This window comes from Typopeltis vanoorti, chromosome 8 (assembly GCF_054136105.1).
Source record: "Typopeltis vanoorti isolate ZY-2024b chromosome 8, IOZ_Tvanoo_1.0, whole genome shotgun sequence".
Taxonomy (NCBI): Eukaryota; Metazoa; Arthropoda; class Arachnida; order Uropygi; family Thelyphonidae; genus Typopeltis; species Typopeltis vanoorti.
The window spans coordinates 131,248,627-131,265,590 of record NC_143556.1 but is presented as its reverse complement, the minus strand read 5'-3'; the positions used below and the strand labels follow the sequence as shown (position 1 = coordinate 131,265,590).

The window sequence follows — 16,964 nt, the reverse complement described above, 5'->3', positions numbered from 1 at the left end:
TTTTTTTTTTAATAACCCATTCAGGGAGACTTGCAATGTTGTCAACTGACAGAACAATTTCTCCTAACCATCACATTTTCCAGACACTCTCTGGAGATCTGGAATTTGGTGCTGGGCTCATCTCTATTCGGTTGCCATTACTAGGGGAATCTCTGTTGGTTTCTTTTCCTCTACTTATTTATATCAACATCAGCTCTGATCTGAGGTTGATCCTTTGTCATCCAGAAGAGTTTAATAAGGTTGGCAGGATCTCCAACTTCCATAAAGAAGCTCTGCTCATGAAGTATCAACTAAGTCACAATCAGAAAAGTTACTTCATGCAACATCTATTGGGGGAATACTAATTATGGTTACTCTCCATAAAGCATTAAATTTCCAGAGAGGCGTAATATCAGAGTTGGATCTTCTCAACAGGCCAGACAAGGAGATCCGCTTCAAAATGAAAAATCAGGATGGTAACCTGCTTCTCATATTATCCTTAGATTCAACACACCTAAACCACCGTCTGTGAAAGCAGGCCATCTTAACTACCCAGTAAGATTTTATGTCCCAAACTCTTCATTGCTTTAAATGTCAGAAGTATGGTCATTCTCGAACCACCAGTAATGACTGTCATCTGTGCCTGATGCAACAGTAAAGACATGAAAATAGCGACTGCAATAGCAAAACACCAAAATGCTCTAATTGTGAGGGAGACCATCCAGCTTACTTCTGAGAATGCTAAAGACAGAAGGATGAGAAAAAGATCCAAAAAATATAAACAGAGCAATGCATCACTTATCAGGAGATGACAAGACAATATACACCACAAAAGTGGCAGCAACATCTGATAAAAAGCCTCTTACACTGAGATGGTAGCTCTAAAGAAAGTGTCAACAAGGATTCAAACCACTATGTCAATCCTGCCTTCTCACTGGTTTGAATCCTTGTTGACACTTTCATTACAGCTACCATCTCAGTGTAAGAGGCTTTTTATCAGATGTTACTGCCACTTTTGTGGTATACTTCCTCAACAACATGACTTGCTTGCCATCTCCTTAGAGTGAATCAAGGAGAAAAACCGATATGGGCTCACTGCTGAGGATGATTGTCTGTGGAAATACTAGTAGCGATGGGCAGTAGATGGCTTGGTGTGGTTGTGGTTAGTTGTAGTTGGTGGAGTTGAGTGGTGGAGACAGAGTTGTAGAGTAGGTGCCCTCTCTCGATGAGTCTTTGGACTCCCTGGAGGTGTCACATAATAATAATAATAACAATAATAATAAAATGTGTCAAAGATGGCCCACCACATGAAAATCCACTAATAAAAAAGACAGTGGATTATACATCACAGAGGGTTAAAGATATGCTTCGAGAAACTGTAATAGATGGCATGGATACCTCTGAAGAAGGTAAAATAATTCGTGTACTTAGTGCCCTAAAGATAAAGAGAGTCAGATTTTACAATGTCCTGTATATTTTTCCTGACTGGCCATCCTGATTTCTCTAAAAAAGAAAAAAATCCACAGTTAATGAAAACAAAAGTACTCAATTTAGGAAGTCAAATACCAAAAAGAAATAATGAAAATATTTATACAATAGAATTGTCATGGATTCCAATAATACACTGATGATATAAAGGACATCTTGCAAAAGTATAGATTGATTTGCTTCTGCTTGCAGAAACAGACCTAAAGCCGAGTGATGACCTTTGCCATTATGGAATACTACCATCATTCATAAAGAGAGGACATGGAATGGAATTCCCACAGAGGAGTCACCATCTGTGTAGACAACCACACTTCTTTCCAGCAAGTCCCACTCAATATAAACATAGATACAGTTGCTATCCAACTTTCAGTCAGAACTCCAATGACAGTATTCTGCATCTACATTCCACCTTGATCTTGATGATGTCATGTTGCATTTGCCATCACTTTTACTAAATGGGAGCATTTAAATCAACACCACACTCTATGAGGTAGTGCCCATGCAATCATGATTCAGGCCTCCATAGAGTCACAAGACTCATCATGAGACACCTAACCTACCCTAGAAAACAGTTTATCATACCACTTCTTGAACCAATTAACCATTCATGCTCTCCCCACTCTATCAAGGCAATGCATTCCATTGTTCAACCATTCTCCTTCGAATCCACACTCCTTACTCTCTTGCTCATAACTTCCAGAGATGGTTCCTTGTCCTTGCTCCTTCCCCCTGTTCCAATAACAAAAGAACTCTCAGCATCAATCCTGTAACTACCTCTCAACAGTTTAAAATTTTCAATCATACCACCTCTCCTATCTACCAAACTCTGCAGTATGCATTACCTCAGCCTATCCTCATAAATAACATTGTACAGTCCTGATATCATCTCTGCATGCTTTCCATGCTTAATTTATCCCCTTCAAATCCTAGGGACTAAATTTGAGCACTACAGTCCAGGAATAGTCTGATCAGGGCTTTATACAACAGAATGACAACTCTTATCTATGCAGGTCAACATCCTTCTCAGTATTGCAGTAATCCTCTGGTTACCTTCACCACCTTTGCAACATGCTCCGTGAATTTCAGGTTTCTATCAGTCATCACCCCCAGATCCCTTGCCTCCCCCACTTCCTCCAGTACAGTTCCTTCAACAGAGTATGCAGTCTTCCACTGGTGTATCCCAAACTTCAAGATTCTACATTTAGCTGAATTAAAATGATACCCCTATTCATTTGCCCATCTATTTATTCAAATCCTCTTGTAGGCTACCACATCTGCACTATCACTAATAATCCTTCCCATCTTCACTTTATATGCAAACAACTGAATGCCAGCAAAGGTTGGTCAATTGGTAGAGCCTCTGCTACTAATGTCTCATGAAAAAAGTTAAGCAAGCTTGAGCGTAGTTAGTAGTTGGAACGAGATCAATCGTTCGATGCTGCTGGCACACTCTCCTTCGATTAGTCTTTGGACTCCCTGGAGTGTCACATTATAATAATAATAATATCCCTCTGCAATCCCTTAACAATACCATAGATATAAAGGTTAAACAATACAGGTCCCAGTACTGAGCCCTGGGGGACCCCATTTGTAACCTTCTTGTTATCACTCCCTCATATACAACTCTCTAATACCTATTAGACAGCTAATCCTGAATCCAGTTGACTAACCTGACATCTAAACTCCTGTGCTGCAACGTACATATCAGCTTATCATGTGGTACCCTGTCAAATGCCTTTGTAAAATCAAAAAATGGCAAATTATGCCTTTCCCTCATCAACTGCTCTTGTCACTTTATTATAAAAGGCAATCATATTACTAAAACCAGAGTGCCCCTTAACAATGTAATGGAAACTTAACAAATCCATGCTGACTCTCACAAATAACATTATTATCCTCATCTGCCCAACACTATAATTGATCCCTCACTAATTTCCCCAAAATCTTATCAACCACTGATGATTTGCAAACTGGTCCATAGTTTCACACTTCCAGCCTACTACCACCCTTATGCAATAGTACTATCTTACCCTCCTTCCACTCCTTTGGCACCTTTCCCATAGCCAGACTTTCTTTGAAAATCCAGGTCAATTGCTGTCAGTTGTTTAGCACATTCAAGACCTGTGGTGAAATCCCATCCAGTCCCATTGTTTTATTGACATCCAGAGTACTCAGTATTTGAAACACACTTCCACACACCTACAATTTTCCTCTAGTATTAAAACATACTTTTACAGGATGAAATACCTCAATAAAGTGTTCACTGAACAACTCCACTACATATGTCCTATGAATATCAGTCACTCTGTTCCCATTTTAAACCAACAATGTCATTCTTCCCAATCATTTCTCCTCCAGTTGGCCACATAACAAAAGAATTCCTTAGTATCTCAGGACCAATCTCTTTTCATATTCCAGTTTTGCCTTCCTTCATTGGCCTGAATCTCATATTCTCATACATCGTTGACCACCCCTCACCTTATACCTCTTCCATGACCTCCATTTTTTTTAACCCACAATTCCCATTAGATATTGTTGTCATCCACTTTACACCAAATTGTGTTCTCTTCTTCACTTATGGCATACAACTTGCTATTATTGGTAATATATATTCTTTCACAAGCTCTCAAGCATTGATGATATTTCACTGTTCCAATTACTCCATCCATGGAACTGTCCCAAGCTGATACCTAAGACTTATAATCACCTGCCTTATAATTCCACATACATTCCTTTCTCTTTGATACTCCTACATGTTTATTCTTCTTCCAAATCAAAACCACATGGCTGCTCTCTCCAACTGGGAGCAGAGATGCCATCACAGTTATAATCAGATTTTCTGATACTAAGGGCCATCCCTGGAAGTTACCAAAGGAAACTGGGAGCAAGAGGGTGAGGAGTGGTTTCTTTGCGTGGAAGGTGGTTGAACCATGGAATGCATTGCCTGATAGACTGGTGAGAGCGAGAACGGTCAATGAGTTTAAGGAGTGGTATGATAGACTTTGTGTTTCCTAGGAGGGACCTCCCACAATGAATCTTTTGACTCCATAGAGGCCTGAATAATAATAATAATATGACCAAATCTAAAACTTTTGAACCTCGTGTTTCTTCTACTACATGTTACCTAAGACATTTGTCCCTCAAGAATTCAAATTTTATTCCCTTACTACTACTACATGCAGTTTCCTCTTCCCAATTTATACTATTGTAGTTAAAATCTTCCGTAACAATCATTATTTTACACTCGCCAAGCTCGACTGTTCAAACATCTTCTGCTCTTCATCCTCTATGCTTCCTGGCTTATAGCGACATCCCACTAATTATCCTGTCCTGCATACCTCTATCTCACACCATATGCTTTCAAAACCATTAGTGCCATTGCCCTCCAAATCCTACACTCTGAGAGGACATAACTCATCACTTATCATAAGCAGTACTCCACCACTATGTTTAATTTTCCTATCCCATTGAAAAATGCTATACCCTGCTACTTCTATTCCTGTCAGTATATCATCTGCCTCTGAAACATCAACCATGTTTCAGAGATCCCAATAATCTTTGGAACAGGCTGATGCTATCAGCCCCACCAATTCATCTCCTTTATTCAAGATACTCCTGGCATTAGTATTAAGAATCAAGACAGTGTCACTGTTTCTATACCTATCATTAACCCCTCCTTCACTCCACTGAATTCAGAATTACACAATGTATTCCCCTTCTCTCAAGTGACTATTCTCACAAGAGGCCACTCCTGCTTCTATCCACCCTGATAATTCTAGTTTCCCTGCACTGAAACACTCACTTTTTTGGAGAACGGCATTCTCTCCATATGCCTACATCCTTCTATATCAAATGCAAGCCATCTCTCACATATAGTTCCTTTCTCTCCTCAAATGCCCTCCAAGCATCCACATAATCCAAGCCTCTCTTTCAATACATTCTGGCTATTATACCATTCATTACTGATGCTCTTCTTTGCAGCTCAGCATTATCATACCTGGGCAACACACTCACTATTTCTCTCTCTCTCTCTCTCAGTCTTCTTCCATACAATGTCCAGCATGAATCTCGGATCTCTTGCCACTCAATTCAAACTACCTCTCGAGTTGTTCTTGCCCACCATCATAATCATCTCATCACCTTTTCACCCTTTCACCTCGCTTAATTGCCTTACTGTTTCTTCCTTGCTCACCTGCATCCCTCACTCTCTCCCCTCTAACACTTTCTTCTTTGTTCCACCACTTACCTGCCATCCTGTCATCTCTCCACCCCTGGTTTCTGCACTGTCTCACCTTTCTCTTATACCCTCTCTTTCACAGGTTCTCCTATTCTCTCCCTTTCTATCATTCCATCCCCATCTCATTCTAATCTCATTTGCTTTGCATTCGCCTAATCTCTTCTGTCACACTTCTCATCTGATTCTTTGTACATTTCGCTTCTTTCAGCACGTCTCTCTCTGCAAGCTACATACTCTTGCTCAACATTTATCTTTCCAATCAACACCATCTTTGAAAACTTCACTATGTTTCAAACCTACTATACTCTCTACTTTTATATTTTCATTCACATTCCACTTGTTTTGGGTCAATAGCAGCAAACAATATTTTGTCCTACTAACCTCTATGTTACACTATACAGCCTGAAATGACCCTTCTTCCTCAAAACCTTAAATCCTCCTGACTTTTATTTCTATAGAAAAAGTGAAAGAACTGGTTATTTTCACAGACACAAATGATTTGAAAGGTGAGAAATATGCAGTGAGAGAAATGAGAAGTTCTGGCATTCGTGTACATGCATTTCAAAATCCTCATGAACCACAATTACTCTTGTGTAATGTCATTACCAATCAATTCAGATTTTAAACCTCTGACACTGCATTTGGCATTGCATAATCATTTCCCTAAACACATACATTTTGTTTGGTGGGTGGCTGAATCCACACTTGACTGCATCTTCTTTCACCGCAACCCTCTACTGTGCTTCTACTTTCTCTAATTTTGCACTTCCAATCTCTCAATGAACAATACTCACTCCAAACATTAATTCAAAAACCATTCAAAATGCAAACCATCAGGCTTACATAAGTCCTTTTATCCATGAAATTATACTCCAAACTACATACTGCAGTTTATAGATGTATATCTATAAACTTCTCACCATTTGTCCTGCACAATCTTCTCAATGTCTCATTAGTAACTGACCCTTCAATCCAGTCCTATCATACCAAGGCAGCATACTCACAGTCTTTACTTTCTCACTCTCCTTTTTAATTCTGTTAACAACTTTTTCATTTCTCTCACTGCATATTTCTCACCTTTCAAATCATTTGTGTCAGTGAAAACAACCAGTTCTTTCACTTTTTCCCCAGCTCCAGACATGAAGATATGATGTTATTGAAACTGACAGCTTCACTGATATTATTTATCTTCACACCTGAAAAACATGCTTCTGTTACTTTCTCATTAAATACACTTTTTATCAGACCTCCATATGATATCTTGTTCTTACTCACAGTTTCTCACTGTTTCATTCTTTTCTTATTAACTTTTCATTCATTCATTCTCCTTCCTGATGTGCCATATGAAAATCATTTCTCTCTAGTCACTGAAGCTTGCATTTTGTCCTCCAAAGGACTCCATGTAAGCACACTGTTATCTCATCATCCACATTACCTTCAGCCATTTCTCATTCATATTTTATCCAATGTTTCTCACTCTTCCAATACATTCTCCCAGTTTTGATACAACTCTCATTTCTCACCCTCTCACATGAAACATTTCTGACATACCCTCTCTCCACTCTCACAGCGTTAACCATTCACTCTTGATAATGACCACATTGAACAAATACTACATCACATGAAATCCCTCATGTTAAACTCAGTGAATAAGGTGTCATTTGCATCAGTACCATGTAAAATGCTTGTTAAACTATATTGCATATTAAATTTCACAGACTCAACTACACAGTATAAAGCAAGGAAAATACTACCAGTATTAATTATATATTACTAATTTAATATAATACAGATACTTATCTGTATGCCACATGAAGCACTGCTATGAAATAGATGACATTAAACAACATTTGTAACACAAGAATTAAACTTTCTACAGTTTATTACTTAAGAATTTTTCACTTTATTTTCAGATATTATATATCAATCTTAATTGTATTTATATTATTTTTATACTATTTTCTTTACTCTCAATGAAGCTACCAGACATTATTCTAGTTCAGACTTTTAGTATTTTCAACAGGCATTTTATTATTTTAGGAGCCCAGCAAGAAGGAATAGAAGGCTTTTTTAAAGGAATGGGTAAAGGGCTGATGGGCTTAATTACTAAACCTGCAAGTGGAGTACTTGACATGGTTAGCATGGCCTTTGATGGAATTCGAAGGTATGTATTCAACTGTATACAGTAGTCCTTTAAACTCAAAATATATTCATTATATAGTGAAAAGAAACATACGATTGCAGTAGAGCTGCAGAGGAATAGGATGGCATAGAGTTATGTTACTTTTTTATGTTACTTATCCAGCTGATGAGCATTAGCTGGATGAGTAACATAAAATAAAGTAGCAAATATAAAGAAGAATGAGAAATTAGTATATGAAAGAAGATTGGCTAAAGCAACAAAGCAAAATCCTAGAAAAGTCTGCAGTTCTGTGGCTAATATTTAGAAGACATCAGATGAATAGAAGGCAAAATATGAACAGATTCCTCCTTTCTTCTATTCCTCTTTTCCGCACACAACACTAATGTGCTAATAGGTCTTGTGACTTTTCATGTGTGGACAATGTACTAGAACATTTCCAGTAGACAATGTACTAGAACATTTCTTTAAAAAAGGGATGGCACATTGAAACTCACTAATCAGTTGTTCTACAGTGTTTTTTTTTATATATTTTTTATATGTAAGACGATGTCTTGCCAATATGTTTGTGGAGTTTGGATGCCAAGTGATCAGCCAATATATAGGTTAAACAACTTTATGACATTCACAATAGGGCACAACAGGTGCTCCAGGCTTGTCTATATAGTCTTGGTGTTTGGACTAGTTTCAGTTGGCAATGTATTCTTATAATCATCTGTATTCAGAATCACCATGATACTGCCTTTGCTTTCACTCTGTTTTAATTTAATTTTAAATTTTTAAAGGCAGCTTTTTCTCCCTTAGAGATATTGCTTCTTGGTGAGATTGCATCTAGTAATGTACCCTACAGTATAAATAAAACTAAGTTTATTAGATATCATTACAAGTTAGCCAACTGAAACTCAGGCCACCTAAGATCCACAAGCCTAGAGCTTTGTGCCCCATCATAATACCATAAATTCTCCTGTGAGTAAAATGGTGACATTTTACCAGAAGGTGACATGTAGTAAATAGAGAATCACTCGATTTACTGATCAGATTTACTACCTGCTGGAAGTGAGTGTCTATGGAAGGCGGAGAGTTCTGGCACTGAAACAAACTCTCAATGAGAATGGGTAATTTTTCATTCTCAAGTTTATTGGAGGCCCTCAACAAGCCCCAACCATGTCCAGAAACCACTGTAACATCAACTGAAAGAAAATAATATAAAAATAAAGAAGCAAAATATGTCATCAGATATATCATCAGAGGCAGCAGTAAACATACTTCACCAGAAATACCTCAACTTAAGGATATCCATTCAGAAAAATATTATTATTATTCATCCAAAAGAGTTTGAAAGGATCTCCAAAATCAGCCAAGAAACTCCATTCAGGAGACATTCGTGTAGAAATAACAGCAAACAATTTGAATATCTCCCTCCATGCAACATCTCCCAGGGGAATATAATCATAGTCGTCCTCCACAGAAATGTGAACTACTCTGAAGGAGCAGTATTGAAGTGGGATCCTCTTGCTGTACCAAATGAAAAGATCTGCTCTGTAGTGAAAAATCAAGGAGCAACAGTCAGGAGGAGAATAATCATACTAGGAATGATCACTTAGTTCCCACCAGGAATACCATTCTTACTTGAAATACTGTACATCTAAACCACCAACATGTGGCAGTAAATGAGAATCCACTTGTAAAAAAATCATGGCAAAGAACATCACTGAGAGAAATATTGCTAGACACTACTGTCGAATACAGAAAAATTTATATTTCTGTACCCACTGAATAAAAATTAAACACAGCAACTGATCCTAACACATGATGTATTAAACATTTTCCAGAGAAAGGTGGACACTGGCCATCTATACTATCTAAAATCATTTGACAAATGCATAAGCTGAACTGTTGTGGATTCTGCCATAATATCAAGGATATTGAGGTTTTTCTTTAGAAAGATAAACTGATAACCCCACTCCAATCTGCCAACACACTCAATTACTTCTTAACAAGCTCCCTTTCCACATATACCGTGGATGTTAATTTTCCTCTTGTTAACTCAGACCACAACCTCAAAAAAGTCTCATTAGCAATGGGACTATCTTACCCAACAGTTCTGTCTTGTATCCTTTGGCACTACAAGATTGGGATGTCTTCTCTTCCTCCTTTACATGGCCCAACTACTTCTTCAACTCTCCTGATCCAAACACCTGCTCAGACCAAAATCAGAAATCATCCTCACAGAAATGGAGGTCTTCAACCAAAATCCCTGGCCACCATATGAGTCCTGTTATTCAAAAAAAAGTGTGCTAGTGCAGTACAATAAAAAAAAACAACAACTCAGCATACCACAAGAAGCTTAAGAAGACCAAATTGCCAGCTGCTCACCCCACCTACATCACAGCTTGCAACACTTGTAAAAGATCCATCAATAAATCCAAATCAGATTTTGAAAGGATAAACTGTAAACTTGTCTGCTGTCCAAATGGCAGTTGAGTTTAGTGGTCCCTTGCCAGAACCATTTGGCACAACTTTTGTCAACTCATGTTTCCACCATTTCACATCCAAATGTTATCATAGTCTTCTCACCCAATGTCAAAGCCAACTTACTGGCATCACTCTTCTCTTCCAATTTCCACACTGATAACCAGAGCAAAGCCCCCTCACACACACACACACACTATCAAGAATTGCTCATCCCATGTCTCGAATAACCTACCGCCTGAAAGAAATCCATAGAACCCTTAATAACATCTACACAAACAAGGCATCTGGTCCTAAGGTAACACCTCTTCGACATTTTCTGTTCAAATGGCATCTACTCTACAGCATGGAAAGGGCCCACACATCTAATCCATTTCAAAGAAAAGTGATAAAAGATAGCCAACAATCTACTATCCAGTTGCTCTCACCTCTGTTTTCTCAAAAACTACATCATCAACAGCCAACTTCTGCACCACCTGGAGACCTACCAACTAATCACTGATGAACAATATGGATTCTGCCACTCTCAATCCATCCTTTGTCAATCGTCTAGCCTACACCATTCACCTCTGAACTCACGCCGTGGTAAAACTTTGAGAAACTCACATGGCCACTCCAGACATTTCAAAAGAATTTAAACAGGTTTGGCATAGATGGATCTACTTAACAAATTGCCATTCTATAACCTGCCATCCTCTGCAACTGGATTCAAACTTCCTCATTATGAGTCATGGTGGATGGTTCCTTCTACTCAGATTTCCCCACAATGCAGAAGTACCTCAGGATCCTGTACTTTCACTTGCTCTCTTCCTCCTATATATATATAATGACCTATTCTCACAGACTTCGAATGCTATCCATAGCTTCACTCCATTCCTCCTTTTCATTTAACAACCCTTGTTAAATGAAAAGGAGGAATGGAGTGAAGTTAAATAACAACCCATTCCCCACAGCAATCAATGTTCTGAACTCCAATCTTCTAGTTATATTTCACATTGCAAGAACTATTTTATAGACTTCGTTGCCATCAAAACTCAGTCCTGTCTCATCTTTCACAAAAAAAAAAAGAACTTGTATTCCTTTCCCTAACTTTCATTGATACTTTGATATCCAAACTTGAGCAGATTTCCATTCTTGGACTGACCTACACCTCCATCTTTTTCTGATGCAAACACATCTCAACCATTGCTTCTGCAGCCACAAAAAAAAAAGACTGTACTTTTCTGCTCATGACATACACTCAATGGACAACACATTAGAGATACTTACCTAATAGCATGTTGGTCCTCCTCTAGTGCGAATAACAGCCTGTACTGTCTGAGGCACTGACTCCACCAGATGTAATTCCAGCCATGCCTATTTCAGCATTCTCTACAACTGCACCTTAGACTTCGGTCCTAAATACATGGATCTAACATCTTGCTCTACAGCATCCCAGAGAAATTCAATCCACTGGATGGTTCCAAACTCAGATGAGTGTTCATTGAACCATACCTGGGTGGTTGCATCCAGGTGGAGCGACATCCTGCTGAGACAGACCATCGGCCGCAGGATGTGCTAAGGCCATGAAAGTGTGTAGGTGATCAGCCTAAACACATCTGGTGGCTTGCAGCATTTAAGGGCCTCTCCAGACACACTAAGGGAACTAATTGTGCTACATGAGAAGGCTTCCCAAACCATCACAGAGCCACCACCTCCTTGAACAAAGCTGACCTGGCATGATGGAACATGGTCTCATGCTGTCGATGCCACACCTTCCCATCAGCTTGGTACAACGAATAACTGGATTCATCAGACCACACAACTCTGCTCCACTCTTCAAAGGTCCTGACACTCAGTGAGGCACAATGCCCAATGACAAACTCTTAATATTGGTATACGATTAGGGCATCGGCTCCCGTAGCCCATGGTGTGCAGGGTATGCTGTGCCATTCACTTGCTGATGCTATGGATCTCTAACATTGAAACTGCATGTGATTTGTGCAGCTGTTGCCCTGTGGTCAGTTTGTACAAGCTTGAACAGCCTACATTGATCCAGTCATCAATGCCTTGTGGTCGGCTACCACTTGCTTGCTGGTACATCTGTTGATGGTATAATCACAGTAGACCCTTGATACAGTTGCCCTCGAGAACTCTAGGAATGTTATCACTTGGGCGATAGAATGACCCATCTGTCTTGTGCCAAAAATATGTCCAGGTTCAAAGTCGCTAAGATCTCCACATATACCCATGTTCATCGATTGTGATACACTGTTGAGAAGCGCCGATGTCTGCCTATTTACCATCTACATTCAGTTTGGGTACGTTTCACTCTACATGGGGAATGCCAATGTCAACTTCCCATCACACCTATCTCTAATGTTTTGTCCATTGAATGTACTTCACACCTTTACAGCTGCTAACATACAAATTCCAAATCAACCTAACCATAGAATATTGCTAAGATATTTGGGAGTAGTGCACCAAAATCCTCTAAGATTACTCTATGCTATCCAGAAGAGAGCATTCCAGTTAATAAATGATTTCCCTCTCACAGATCCACTTAATTTCTCTGCCATAGATGTTCAGTTTACACTTTATGCCTAAGAGATGTTTTCACAGACAATGATCTGCTGAATTGGCCCTTGTCATTCACCCACTTTCCTCCAAAATCATAAGAACAAGAGCTGCCGTTAAGCAACATCCATTTAAAGTCCAGCTGCAAACTTGTAGAACCAACTTCTCTGGCCTCTTTCATTCTGTCTACTACTTCTGTTCTTTAGAAGAGCTGCACCCACTCTGCTTTTTCCATAGAATACAACATTCAGCTGTTCAAAAAAAAAAAAGGAATAGATTCCTCCTTTTCTCATACTCTCTTGCCTTGCCCACACATGGCACTCTCATATGCTATAGATCTAGCAACCTTTTGTGTGTGGGTTCAAGTCAGATAAAAATAAATAAAATATCCCCTTTTTTTTTTTTCACTTCATCCAGCTTAACACTGCTCTGAAAGTAATAGTCTGAAGAGGGATATAATGGAGATGTTAAATGAGCAGTACATTAAAATATTCCATTCTTTTTTCCTGTCCTGCCAGTGAATACATGTTAAGCCAGTGTCTATACATTGCTACACACTTGTGCACATGTCCCATGTGCACAGCACGTTACCCACAATTACAATTTTCATTCAAAATAAGATTATTTCTTTGTGTTTTGAATAAAAATTATTTGTTTCACGATATCTGTACACTGCATTAATATGAGAAAATGAGAAATTAATCTATCAATAAAATCAGTCAATGTGTAAAAACCAGTATCCACTTTTAATGCAGAAATTTGCTTTACGCAGTTTCTTTGAACCTTGTGTAAAATAGGGATTACCTGTATTGATATAAATGTCAAGCAACCATAAATTTTTAATTAATATTTTATCAGCTCAAGTTCATTTTCATGATAAAAATATGTACTTTTATATGTCACTATACAAACTGAACTATGCTTTCCTCAACAGAGCAGCAGAAATGGGAGAGGATGTAGTTGTCAGATTAAGACTTCCAAGATTCATAAATCCCATCATGGTAAATATACTTTATTCATGTGGTTTTATTTGGAATAAATTTTAAATATAGTTTAATTTAATGTAATTTAATGTTCAATTACAACTTAGGAAATTGTGGGCACAGTACTATAAAAATTAAATTTTATTTGCTAATTGTGGTTCATAAAAATGACAACACAGACGTAGTGTGTCATGCAGTGTTAAACAAGTCTATTCAGGCTCAGGTAGGATTATTCAAGAATCTCATTTCAAAACTAACTCATGGTTATTTTTGTAATTGTTAATTTACACAGCATGAGAAAGAATGATATAAAATATTTAACGTACTGAAAAAAATAAGTAAGCTTACTAAACCTTATGGTTTATTTTATACTTGCAGATCTGAAATTTTGTTATTTGAAGATGATATTGAAACCTGGATTTTAGGGAGGTTAGAGAGAAATTGAATAATGCATTTTAAGATAAGGATTCTAAAGCTTCTAGAGAACCTTCAACATCTCATGAAGGAACCTCATTTCAAATTTTGTTCACTTACAGTGCATATCAAATAATATTCCTGTGCAAAATTTTAGATGCCAGTACCTACTGCAAATTTCTCTCAAGGGTGTTCTCAAGATGCACACATGTTCTGTACCCCTAGTAACTTAAATGCCAGAGGAAAGCAATTCTTGCATATTCAGAACTCATTAATATTGTTCAATATTAATTGAACATGATATCAAGACTCATCATAGGAGGCTTAGATAACCCAAAGTCTATCATACCACTCCTTAGTAATTTACTAACTTTTTTTTGAGTAACAGCTCAGTTTGATAAAGGAAATGGCTACATGATGATTTTGCAAAGGAATTTGACAGAATACCACATGGAACACTGGAACGCAAATTAGAAAAATTTGGGGATGGATATGACACTACTTAAGTGGATAAGAGGATGGCTGCTGGACAGATATCAAAACGTGGTATATGGAGAGACAGAATTGAGGCAAAAACAGGTGACTAACGGTGTACCACAAGGTTCAGTGCTGGGACAATTGTTGTTTGTTTTGTACATAAATGATATAGGAAATAACCTGAAAGGAAATATTCAGTTGTTTGCTGATGATGCAAAATTAGGTAGAGTAATAGTTACCATATTTACTCGAATATAACTCACCCTCGCATATATCTTGCAGCTCTGATTTTACTTTACGAAAAAATAAATTATAAACTTTCACATATACCTCACACACAAAAATAGCTTAAAATTTTAAGAAATAGACAGTGAATGTTGTTATAGTATTTTCAGATATTTTGTAATTCAGTTGAAGAGGATCAGCATATCAATTCAACAATCTTCAGCTTACATTTGTCATTGAGTAATGCTATCTTTTGTTAATAATCATACTGCATGTCTTTAAAGCTGCGCTATCTCTACTGGCCTAACACTGCTATCCATTTCACACTCCTCTTTCGCTTCTCATTAGGATCGTTAAGAAGGATTGTTCATAATGTATCTCAAATCTTGTAAAGTAGTCGCTAAAGATTGAAATATATTGCGTGAAGGTGGATGGCCGATTGTGTAAATAACGTTAATAATTAAAATTTAAATGCATTCATTTTATAAATAATGTGAGCAATTATATATTATAATGATACTGAGGATTTAATTGTAAGTACCAATTTAGTTTTTTTCCTGAAAAACTAAAGTTTTTCAGGAAAAAAATCCACACATATATCTTGCACTGCAATATTTTAAACTTTAATTTTGAGGAAAAAAGTGCAAGTTATATCCAAGGCAATGTGGACAGCTTGCAGGATGATTTAAATAGGCTGTCAGTTTGGGCTAAAATTAATGAGTGTCAGTTTAATGTTGAGAAATGTAAAGCTATGCATTTTGGGTTAAATAGATTACAAGTCGTGTATTACATTGATGACACTGTAATACAGAAAAATAGATGTAATACACAAAAATCCAGGAAATAGTTAAAGCTAGAGATTTAGGGGTGATGGTAGACAGAGAGTTAAAAGTTTAGAAGATATAAAGGTTGCTAAGATAGCACATAAGATTACTTGGCTAGTGAAGACCACATTCACAAGTAGAGATATGGAAATTGTAATTCCTCTTTATAAGGCCTTGATATGACCACATCTGGATTACTGTGCTCAAGTCTGGTCCCTTGGGGATGAGGAAGTGGTAGAGAGGATTCAGAGGCGAGTGACCAAGATGGTGAGTGGCCTGTGGAATGTTCCCAATGAGGATAGATTGAAGGTATGTGGATTGCAGAAGTTGGTCGATAGGAGAAAAAGAGAGGATATGATAGAAACGTTCAAGTTGCTTAAAGGGTTTTATAGGATTGATGCAGGGGAAATGTTTCAGCACTTGGCTAGAGGGACCAAAAACAAGGGGCCATCCCTGGAAGTTGAATAAAGGTGTGGTCAGCAGCGATGTGACGACTATATTTTTTGCTTGGAGAGTTGTGAACGACTGGAATGTATTGCCTCAGTCAGGTGTGAGTGCTTTGTCTGTTAATAGATTCAAAGAGAGGTATGATAGATTGTGTGGATAGATTGGGTCTCCCACGATGAGTCTTCGAACTCCATGGAGGTGCCCATATAATAATAATTAAACTCGTTCACAGTTAGTACTTACACCAGCCTATCAGAATATGCATATCATGGTCTATTAATAACTTAACACATATATAACCAACAGTAATAAACTTTAATGAATTAAAGGTACAAATATTTCATACTGAAAGTAACAGTACATAATCAGTGTAGAACAAACAGTTAAAGGAATGGAATGCAAAGTACAGAACAGTCAGTGGGTTACCAATTAAAATTGTTGCTGCGTGCCAGAAAATTACTTTTAATAAAATATTATTAAATAATTCTTAAAAACTATTTCATTGATGACTAAAGAAACACACGTAATAACCACAGTAATAAGTTTGTTTGTTTAGTCATGAATTCTCCACAGGTTTCATTGTACAATAAATTATTTCACTGATGGTTACATAAGATAAGAATCTCCCAAACTTTTGGGAGAGAGAGAGAGAGAAAGACAGTCATTTCGATTCAAATTCGGGTGATGGGCTTCGCAACTTTCTTTGAAAAGGCGTTCATATT

The 16,964-nt window shown here is 37.7% G+C and overlaps 1 protein-coding gene across 10 annotated transcripts in view; it reads left to right on the top strand.

The window, feature by feature from the left end:
• Positions 1–16,964, top strand: part of LOC150104358 (intermembrane lipid transfer protein VPS13A-like) — a 2,072,875-nt gene that overhangs the window by 1,986,027 nt on the left and 69,884 nt on the right. For all 10 annotated transcript variants that reach the window (XM_090396324.1, XM_090396319.1, XM_090396320.1 and 7 more), the window contains 2 exons: positions 7,745–7,868; positions 13,807–13,873. In XM_090396324.1, the coding sequence (XP_090252450.1) occupies positions 7,745–7,868; positions 13,807–13,873 (191 nt within the window). The remainder of the gene's footprint in view (positions 1–7,744; positions 7,869–13,806; positions 13,874–16,964) is intronic.